Source organism: Myotis lucifugus, unplaced genomic scaffold (genome assembly GCF_000147115.1).
Source record: "Myotis lucifugus unplaced genomic scaffold, Myoluc2.0 scaffold_276, whole genome shotgun sequence".
NCBI classification, from domain to species: Eukaryota; Metazoa; Chordata; class Mammalia; order Chiroptera; family Vespertilionidae; genus Myotis; species Myotis lucifugus.
The window spans coordinates 1,227,774-1,238,538 of record NW_005871324.1 but is presented as its reverse complement, the minus strand read 5'-3'; the positions used below and the strand labels follow the sequence as shown (position 1 = coordinate 1,238,538).

The 10,765-nt window shown below is 47.5% G+C and overlaps 1 protein-coding gene across 5 annotated transcripts in view; it reads left to right on the top strand.

The window, feature by feature from the left end:
- Positions 1 to 10,765, top strand: part of LOC102434951 (protein HIRA) — a 55,312-nt gene that overhangs the window by 18,109 nt on the left and 26,438 nt on the right. For all 5 annotated transcript variants that reach the window (XM_023763175.1, XM_023763174.1, XM_014465038.2 and 2 more), the window contains 6 exons: positions 1,235 to 1,330; positions 2,499 to 2,659; positions 4,514 to 4,681; positions 6,385 to 6,498; positions 8,250 to 8,320; positions 8,997 to 9,102. In XM_023763175.1, the coding sequence (XP_023618943.1) occupies positions 1,235 to 1,330; positions 2,499 to 2,659; positions 4,514 to 4,681; positions 6,385 to 6,498; positions 8,250 to 8,320; positions 8,997 to 9,102 (716 nt within the window). The remainder of the gene's footprint in view (positions 1 to 1,234; positions 1,331 to 2,498; positions 2,660 to 4,513; positions 4,682 to 6,384; positions 6,499 to 8,249; positions 8,321 to 8,996; positions 9,103 to 10,765) is intronic.

Below are 10,765 nucleotides of genomic sequence, written 5' to 3'. Positions count from 1 at the left end.
GGAGAGTGACAGATACCCACGTGCTCATTAATATGAAAAACTGGAACCCAGTCAAAGTTCATTGTTAAATTAGGTCTGTTTATGGTAGCGAATGCTCTCAACGACATAGAATGCAGCACAAATCAAAATAAGCCCTGAAGATCACATACACTGTTAGAATGTTCCAGCAGCATACCAGTGCATGCAGCGTGAAATGGGAATGCTAGTACAATGTGGAAAATTCATCCAGCTGTCACTGAAGATTTTTTTAACTAGAAAAAAAAATACAATAGAAATTTTGAATATTTGCTTACACCTCTTTTTAAAAATCCTATGAGGAAAGGACTCGAAAGCTAATAACTTGCTGCTGTGTTTCTCTTCATCTCACCAGCTATTCTTCTGCACGCCTAGCGCTGCATTAGGCAATGAGAGTAGATCAATCAGTAAGACCGTGCCCGTCACACCTGCATGTGAGATGGGCATCGTCACCATCACGTTGACTTTTATAGATGCTTTGGAGTGTGCTGATGCCTTCCTACAGCAATTTCTCACATTAATCCTCACAGCAACCTTCTAAGGATAGTTGCTTGCTTATTTATGTATGTATGCATGTATTTCAGATAGGTGCTATTTTAAATCCTCATTCTACAGATGTGAAAACTGAGTCACAAAGAAATGAGCATGATTGATTGTGTTTGGGGGCTCCATAGGGAAGGGGTATTCCTGTCAGGATCTTGGAGATGAGAGCTAATTAATGAGGAAAAGGGTCTGAAGATGGCTTTTCTCTCATTCAGTCAGCAGCTATTAAGCTCTGACTGTGTGTCAAGCACTCTGCTAAGTGTAGAACCTGCAATGCTCAAAGGGCTGTGTGAGATAGGCCCAGTTAGAATGGGGGAAGCAAGCTTAGCAGGGTTGAAGAGCGAGCCCCAGGCCACAGGCCCGATAGGTATCAGAGCCGTGGTTTTAATACGTGGGTGCAATGCCACAAGACACCACGCTTTCAGCCGTGCCCCTAGTTGCCTCATGTATGAAAGGGGTAGCGAGGAATCAGTTAGATCCTTCAAAATTTATGACCAATTGAAAATCATTAGTGGGGAAGTTTTCAAAATGGTTACAAAAAGAGTCTACTTATGATGGTCCTAGGTCAGGTCTCCTCAAACATGACACCAGCTGGCAGATGGGTGGTACTGCTTTGACCCCCTTGCCGAGTCTGCACTCCAGGTAAGAGACTCAACGCCAGCCCTCTGTCTTCCAGATGTGATGGACGTAGCATGGTCTCCTCATGACGCCTGGCTGGCTTCGTGCAGCGTGGATAACACTGTCGTCATCTGGAATGCAGTGAAGTTCCCAGGTCTGGGTTCCTCTGGCTGGGTGGCGGCAGAAATGGGTTGCTCATCATCTGTGCTGTCTGTTGGTGTCTGGAGTAGGATGGCTCTCTTTTGGCTGGTGGCAGCATGTGTCTCACAGTGGGCAGGGATTCATGTGTCTTGTCAGTAATTCAGTTATTTTTCTTCATCAGTTATATTTGTTTAAAGGTTTAAAAGAGTTTTATGTTAAAGAAAAATAGTAACTGAGTGCTAACATGGATGTGCCACAAATCATGAGGGTGGTACATTGACAACTGGCGTTGGGGACCGTGCTCAGCTTGCCCTGACACTCCCACCCATGCTGTGCACCCCAGCATCTCCTCTACACATATGCCTTCAAGGGTAACCGTTCCACCTCCTCTGTGACACCCTTGAGCAGATGCAGGCTAGCAAATCCAGTTTTGCAAAAGATTAATTTTTCATATTAATGTGTTTGAAGTCATGACAGATGGCATAACCTGCAGTGTATACCTAGTAAGATATTGCTTATGTTCCTGCTTCGTATCTGGATATGGTTTACTCATGGGCTGAAAAGCATCGTCCATGGACTTAATCCAAGTCATTTTTTCCCTATTAACCACCAGTATGTGTGGTGACACTCAACCTGGCCACCAAGTGGCAGATTTAGAGCTGGGGTAACATTTAGGGGGGGATTTCTAGGAGGTACTGTCCTCAGTGATGACTTACAGGGGACTCAGTGCAGTGCCCTCGATAGAGAGGTTCACATCAGAAATGCCAATGTGACGACCCAGGTGAGCATGGGCTTCTGTCTAGAAAGGCAAACCACAGGCAATACCGCCAACTGCAGACAAGATAAAGGGGCAGAATATGGCTCTGGCCCAAGCCGAGGCCCCTGATTGCCTGCCCCTCCAGGGGCATATGCAGCTTCAGCCCACAAGTGTTAGTTGTGAGTGAAGGGCGATCATGATGCCCGCCTCCTTGGTGCAGTCTTCAGGTGGGTTTTGCCTTCGTGGAAATTAGATTAGGGGCTCTTCTGCTTGTGCACAGGAGCGGGGCTGGCCAAGCTGCACTCCTGAAGTTCCTTCTCTTGGTTGGCCATTCCATAGCCCATGGATTGTAGTTCATGTTTCTATATAGAGTCATCGTTGTCCTCTAGGTAACACCTTTCCAATCTCTTATTTTTCTTCACAGAAATTCTAGCTACTCTGAGAGGTCATTCTGGCTTGGTAAAGGGGTTGACTTGGGACCCTGTTGGTAAATATATTGCCTCTCAAGCTGATGACCGCAGCCTGAAGGTGTGGAGGACGCTGGACTGGCAGTTGGAGACCAGCATCACCAAGCCTTTTGATGAGGTAATGAGACAGCCTAGAGAGCTCAGCCCAGCACCCTTCCTGGCCTCCGTGCACAGAGGAGCTGGCTGAGGTGGGGGCTTTGTGGGTGAATCAGAATCTGGTGGCCTGAGCAGACTGGTCAAGGTTCTCTGAGAGGGTGGACACTTTGGCCCTAAGAGTCAGATGATGAAAATCTTTCATTTCTCAGATGTTATCAAATGTCCACCTTTGGAGTGAAAAGAATTTAAAAGTTTTAAAGCTAAGGAGATACCCCACAACCTTGTGCCACACAGCTGGCTGCCACAGACATGGATGGAACTATTTCTCACCATGTGACATTTATATTGTACTGCCCATGGGATGTATGGGAGGACAAGGGGATGGAGGTGGTTCTCTCTTGTATTTTTCCTGACTGCTGTGGCTTTGCTCATTGACTTCCACTGCAGGCCAGCTGACTTACAGAGCTCATGGAGTGGAATTAAAAGGTGCTGAGCAGGAAAAATGGGGTCAGTGGCCAGATAGATTTGGCCCATACAGAGTTGATGGTTAAAAGAGTTGTCCATCCAAGTGGACTCTCAGAGGGAGGGCAGGGGAGGGTGGGTGGGTGGGAGGTAATCAAGCAAAGACCTTGTAAGCATATACGCATAACCCATGGGCACAGACAATAGGGTGCTGAAGGCCTGGGGTGGGGAGTTAGAGGCGGTCATTGGGGGAAAGGGGGGGGCATATGTAATACTTTCAACAATGAAGAATTACTAAATTTGCCCTAGCCGGTTTGGCTCAGTGGATGGAGTGTCGGTCTGCGGACTGAAAGGTCCCAGGTTCGATTCCGGCCAAGGGCATGTACCTTGGTTGTGGGCACATCCCCAGTGGGAGGTGTGCAGGAGGCAGCTGATCGATGTTCCTCTCTCATTGATGTTTCTAACTCTCTATCCCTCTCCCTTCCTCTCTGTGAAAAATCAATATGTAATACTTTCAACAATAAAGAATTACTAAATTTTTTTAAAAGAGAGTTGTCCGTCCTACAGATCCCCTCAGGGCCTACCCCACTGTGCTGTGCTCAGCTCCTGTGGGAGTGGAGTATGCCATGGCTCCAACTCTCATCTGACAGAGTCTTTTTAGTTGTGTCATCTGGAGTTACAGCTGTCTGTGTAGCCAGAAGCTTGGGTACAGGCTCCACCATCAAACATTTATAAATCAGAGTTCAAATTTATTATTATTATTACTAGAGGCCCGATGCATGAAGATTCATGCAAGAATGGGCCTTCCTTCCCCTGGCTGCCGGCACTGCCTTCGCTCTGGCTGGAGCGCCTTTCCGTCTTCCCATGCTGCCCAAAGGCCCAGAGCGGCTGGGGCGGTGTGGAATGCCTACATTGTCCTGCCCTGCCCCCGGCCACTGGGCGCCTGAGTATGCAAATTAACCTGCCAGCTTTGTTGGGTTGATTTGCATACTCACTCCTGATTGGCTGGTGGGTGTCATGAAGGTACAGTCAATTTGCATCTTTCTCTTTTATTAGTGTAGATTAGTTTTTGGTATTAATATGTTTTATTTATGAACTGAATTTGGTATCTTAGAATTTTTGTTTTTGAAACTGGTTCCCATTCTGGCTTCCTTGCTTCTTCGTAGTCCAATCTAGGTCAACAGGAGAAAGTAAGACCATTGTTCCACATCTTACTTAGAGAACACCACCACCTGGTCACCTTTTGGGGTGGGGTCTGCCGGATGGGGGTGATGCAGCCAGGCGGGCAGGTGGGCGCGCATCGCCGGCAGCCTGGGTCTCACTTGTCCTGTAATCAATTGTCAAGTTTATTCTTGAGTCCAGTTTTGGTCACAAGGTTGGCCTTGATTTCCTTTTAAGCACATGTTTCTTTCAGTGTGGAGGGACAACCCATGTGTTGCGGCTCAGCTGGTCACCTGATGGACATTACCTGGTGTCTGCCCATGCCATGAACAACTCCGGCCCCACCGCCCAGATCATCGAGCGGGAGGGCTGGAAGACCAACATGGACTTTGTCGGACACCGGAAAGCTGTGACTGTCGTGGTGAGTGTGCTCAGAGTGGGCCCCTCAGAGCCTGCGCAGTGCCGTGCTCACCAAGGCTGGGTCACCAAGGCCGAGATTCAGCACATGTCATGTTCTTGTTTCACTTTAAATACTTATGTTTCAGTGTTAAAAAATTAAATTTAAAAAATAGAATACATACTCATGTGTTTATTGGCAAACTTTACATGATGAATATCACCAAAATCAGCCTTTGATTAGTAACACTGGCTCTGGAGTAGCCACTTTACACATTCGGGTCTGCTGGTGGGTGCTCCCACATGGTGGTCCTGACAAGTGCCCCACCCACCAGGCTCTGGAGGACACAGGTGCAGTTCGTGCATCCATCGAGCCCGTGCGTTTATCCCGGGGCTCCACCAGTGGCCACTGTAGCTTCAAGGCTATGCTTTGGGTCACTGGAGTCCTGGTCTGATTCTGGAGCTGTCTGCCAGTTTTGATGTGGAAGGGGGAAGAGTGCCAGAAGATGTGAGCTACTGTTATTCTCTCAGGCTTCAGAGAATAGCACTCTTTTTATGCTTTTGGATGACTTTCATTGAAGAGTGTCTTGAGAGTGCCCAAGGCAAACACTGTGAGGACCAGAATTTCCTCAACACTGGGTACCACAACTAAGTCAATAGATTGATGGGCTAAGGCTGATAGATGTGAAGGATCATCCACATGCCTGTTCTCAGTTTTTTTATTTATAAAAAAGGGGTTCCTTCTTCCCATTGTTTAAAGTGATAATATATACCGTATAGTGTGACTTAAATTTATACAAATAAAATACCACTTCTTTAATATTTTTGTATTGGAGTCCATGTAAGATCTTGTTTGGAACTAGGACCATGTTGCTAAAATGTTTGAAAGTCACTGCTTCGTAGTTAGCATAGTGCTTCCACATGACTCTCTCTCAAGTGAACCTCATGGAGCAACTGTGTGAGGTGGTTGTGAAGACTCAAGCCCAGAATACATGCCTCTGGGTTCCATGTTCTCCAGTCTCTGTGCACCCCTGGCCATTCTTGCCTGCCCTCTGGAATTAGAACCCTCCTGGACCACCTGGCATACCCTTCCCTTTCAGTTTTCCTGGCTTAGTAGATTTCAACTCTGAGTCTAGAGCTCCCAACCCTTTTCAGTTCAGGAAAGCAACAAGGACCTCAGTGTGTGCTTCCAACCTTTCCAAAAAATGATGCCCTGGTTACACTTAGCCTGACGCAGCCATCATCCCTGTTTGTGAGGTCAAAGCAGGGCTGATCAGTCTTTGTAAGACAGTATTGACTGAGCAAGAAATAAAGTGAAAGGAGAGGAACCCTGAACAGCCTCCCCTCAGGACCTTGTCCCTAAAGCTCAGGTCCTAGAGCTGGTCCTGCCCAGGCCGGGAGGGATTCAGTAGCTCCCTTGCCATGGCCCTGACTGTAGGCCCAGCCTGGAGAGTTGGTAGAGCCTGTTTCAAATCCTCCTCTCACCACTTACTCATTTGGTGACTCAGCACATGTGTTTTGGCCTCTCTGAATCTCACTTCAGCCTCAGCAAAATGCCTCCTGGGTAGTTGTAAAGATCAAATAACATATGCTGAGTGCCTGGGCCAGGAAGATGTCGGTGTGGACTGCCCATCGGAGGACTGCAATTGTGGTACATTTGTAATACTTGGCATGGGGTACATGCTTGATGCTTGATCAATTATTTTAGCATTTGTTATTTGGCTTTAGAAATTCAACCCAAAAATCTTCAAAAAGAAGCAGAAGAATGGGAGTTCTGCGAAGCCCAGCTGCCCGTACTGCTGCTGTGCTGTTGGCAGCAAGGACCGTTCTCTCTCTGTCTGGGTGAGCCCCCCATCATGAGCTTTTGCTGCTCCTGAAAGGTGACAGGAAACAGGGCTGGTGAAGGTTTGGCAGCCTGCAAGAAGAGGGCCCCTGCCTCCACCCTGTACCTGGGTCAGGCCCACTTATTACCCCTAAAGGAAGCACTGAAGACTGGGCCTCAGCCCAGCCAGAGCAGCTCTTGTGTCCAGACTCAACACTTTAGTTGGCATGTTGTGTTTGCTTCATTTAAAAACCCTGTATCGACATGTAACCTAGATGAAGTATACAACTCAGAGCATTGTCATAACATGTTTACACATGTAACCACCACCCCAGAACCCTCTGCCAGAGCAACCATTCTAATGACATCTGTCACATTGATAGGTTTTGCCTGTTTTTGAGCTTTATTTGAATGGAGTTGTGCAGTGTTTACTTTTTCTTGTGTTGCGTTCGCTCGGCACAGTGTTGTCGTGTATGCCGTTACATTAAACGGTAGTTTGTTCCTTACTAATGTCCCCAGAAGCAGAGGTTTGGAGGTTGTCCTCTGATGCATTTATTGTGGTCATTTGTCACAGAAATTGATTGCTGTGTACACTGTGATTTTTTCAGGCCCAGTACTCATGTTACATCCATTCCAGAACCTGACCCTAGTGCCATAGGCAGTTCCAGGCATGTTCTTCCTGGCCTGGGGCTCCATTCATGGTGCTTTGACCAAAACATCACTGCTCGTGTGCTCATGTTTCTTATAAAATTGAGGTCAGTTGCTCACACAGGTCCAGATTTCTGAGGGGTCTGTAGACACATTTTTGGGATGAGGGGCAGGGCTCTTTTTTCTGGAAGTACAATTAGGGTAGGGGCAAGATTTTTCTTGTGGATTCCAAGTAGCTCAGATGCCAGCCCTCTCCTCAGGATTAGGATGGTCGAAACTACTCCTTTTCCATAAAAACAGTCCCAGTCTCCTGGAAGCTTCCACAGTAGTTGGTGGGAGCCCTGCAGAAAGGTGTTCCCACCCAGCCTACCGCTCTGTGGCCCCAGGACCTGTTAACAGGTGGATCTCAGTGTAACCGTGGGAGCATGCAGACAGTGCAGGGCCCAACATTAGAATCACTAGATAATGAATATGCACGTGTGAATGTTCTGCAGTCATCTAAAACAGAAGTGTACAGGATATTTCATGACATGCTCAGTAGGTATTAAATGAAAAGGCAGGCACAACCATGTGCCTTATTTTGTAAACCAGAAGAAAATAACTCATCCAACAGTAATAGTGGTTAACTTTGGGTCTGGATTAGGGCAACATAAACTGTTTTTGTGTGTTTCTGAACTATCCGCACACAGTGTAGAATGGGCCTGTGTGACATACGTAGCCGTTTACACCAAGCCTTGTACAAATGTGTACCATAGTTCCTTGGGCCCAGAGAAGATAGCTGCGTTTTCTCTGGAACTATTTTCCTGCCTCATTCCTGGCATGCCTTCCCCTGCTTGGCAGACCTTCTCTGCTCAGGTCCTGGCCCTTCCAGAGTCCCCTACTTCGTCATTGGTTGTCTGTGTATGAAGTCATCTCCCCGCACCAGAAAACAATGAGCCCTTCAGACAGGGAGCATTCTAGTTTGCATATTTCGGCAAACTTTGGTTTCTATAGTTTGGGATCTTGGTCGTTGCTGTTTGAAATTCTGACCAAGTCTTCTAGGACTGATAATGTTAACTGAGCTGAGTGAACAAAAAATGGTTTTCATTCCTTTTATTAACCTTTGCTGCTGCTTTCTTTCCAGCTCACGTGTCTTAAACGACCTTTGGTTGTCATCCATGAGCTGTTTGACAAATCCATCATGGATATTTCCTGGTAAGGTGGATTCCTGTAATCATGTACATTAGACTAGGAAAGGAGAAGCCACACATTGGAACACGAGACCCCCAGATGTGATTAGTGTCAGGTAGCCAGGGACCCACCCCAGGTTTGACACTGGAGCAGACCCCAGGGTGCTGTTTGTACACGATTCAAGAAAGGGCAGCGTGGTCCTGCTTGTGGGAGAGTGTATACTGTTGTGCTCTTAGCTCTGTTGGGATTTGCCCTGGGAAATGCCTTCTCCAACAAATTAGTATTTAGGAAAAGGAGAATGCTGTGATCTTGGTTCCACTTCACTCTGTCCTTGCATGAACCAGATTAGCATAGGTGTGGAGGCACAGTCTGCCTCTCAGTGACCTCATTTAGATTTATACTCCCCCACATGGTTTTTTTTTTAATGGTTTCAAAAATAAGATAAAGAAAAAGAAAATTCTTACAAAGTACATGATGAAAGATACTTTGTGCATGTGCTTAGAACCAAAGGGTGCCAGAACCTTCTGGGACTCTATTGTCTGCCCTATCCGCATCCCCATCCCCACAAGGCCACGAAAGGGAATCCGAGATTCTCAGTGTCTACCTAGAGCTCTGCCCTATTGTCCTCTCGGCCAACCACTGAGGCACGCGTGAGCACCACAGGGCTTGCTCCCGGGCTGCTAATGGTCATCTCTTTCAGGACTCTGAACGGGCTGGGCATCCTGGTGTGTTCCATGGATGGCTCTGTGGCATTCCTAGACTTCTCCCAGGATGAGCTTGGAGACCCCCTGAGCGAGGAGGAGAAGGTAGGAGAATAACATACTGTGAGCTGGTGACCTGTGTGCTGCGCATGCTCTGAGGCCACAGACATGGCCATGATGGCTCTGGGAGGCCCCTTCAATTGGACCCTCGTCTTGTGACATACACAGATACATTGTTTCTTTTCTTTCTTTCTTTTTTTAATAATTATTGTTGAATATGTACTTTGTTTCTTAACGTATTATTGGGTGTTCGTCTTTTATAGGTCGTAATCCTTGTCTTCTTTAGAAAATAGATTAATTTAAAAATGAATCTCGGTTCATGTCAGAAATCAGTTCTGGAATGAAGAATAAAACAATTTTGGGCATCTCTTCCTGAACTGATAATTAGCCACACACTGGGAGCTTTCACCCTGGGAGAAAGCCAGAGAGAGAGAGCTCCCAAGGGTCCCCACTCACCTCACTTTCCCCATTGTCTTGTGCTGACAAGGTTGCCATGGAGCAGCAACTAAATAGTAATATTGACCATTTTTCAGCACTTACTGTGTACCAGTCTCTGGACCATATGTTTGCATATATTTTATTTAAAATATACAAAACCCTTGAAGGCAGAACTTACTCGTTTCATCAATGAGGTAATTAAGCCATGGAAAATAGTATGGCTCTTTGCCAAGACCATACGGGACCTTTTGGTACAAGAACAGAAGCCTGACCCAGGCCCACTGATTTGGGCCAGGCCTCCTCCCTGTGCTCTGCCCAGGACAGTGTGGCCAGGGCCCTTCCTCAAGGGCTTCAGGAACGGCTCTGCTCTCACTACCCTAGACTTAGAACCAGTGTTTCTACAAATGGCCTTTATCTGAAAGGAGCCCTGTGAAAGCTCAGAGTAGGTGGGCAGCTCTCCCCGCAGTGATTCAATTACTATAGAAGCTTCCTCTTAAGCTACTGTGGGGATCCCCACCCCCACTATGAGGTAAATCTTTCGGGGGTAAGAGTCTGAGTTGTTGACAGCACCTAGAATAGGGCCTGGCACCCTGGAAGTGTCTTGTCAATGAGAGGGTGAGTGTCTTGGCCTCAGGTCGTCTTTGCACCTTTCCCAGTCCTCAGGTAACCTGGGACCCACTGTGCACTCCCCTCCCCTTGGAGAGTCGCAGTGGGAGCCTATGTAATAACCTGTCTAGCTACCATCTCCCAGATGACAGGCAGGGACCGCGTGGATGAAGAACACCAGGGAAACATTGGTCAAACTCTGAATTCTGCCTCGAGATTCCAGGGGAGGGATTTAGGAGAAAGGGGACAGGAGCCAGGGTGGTAGGGGAGGGAGGTTCTTGGCCACATACAGGCACAGCAGGCCCTGCAGGAGTGAGTCCCAAGATGCCACTTCCCCCACCCAGCATCTTCTGCTGTGAGGCAGATGTCCTACTGACCTCCACATTGGTCATTGCGCATCCTTATGTGAATCTGTTCTTTATTGCAGCAGTCACTCCAGTGTTCTGGGGACATTATCCCTGCCCTTGTGGGGTCCCATCTGACTTGTTTTGGCATGCGACCAGTGAGACTTGGGAAGATGGAGAGGGGCCCTCTCAGAAGGATCGAGACAGCAGGGACAGAGGATTTCCCTAGATCAGCTGTGCCAGGCCTCCCCTTGTTCTTAGAAACACTGTTAGCAGCCCCATGGCAACCTCCAACCACATGGGGCTGATGGCTGTAGATA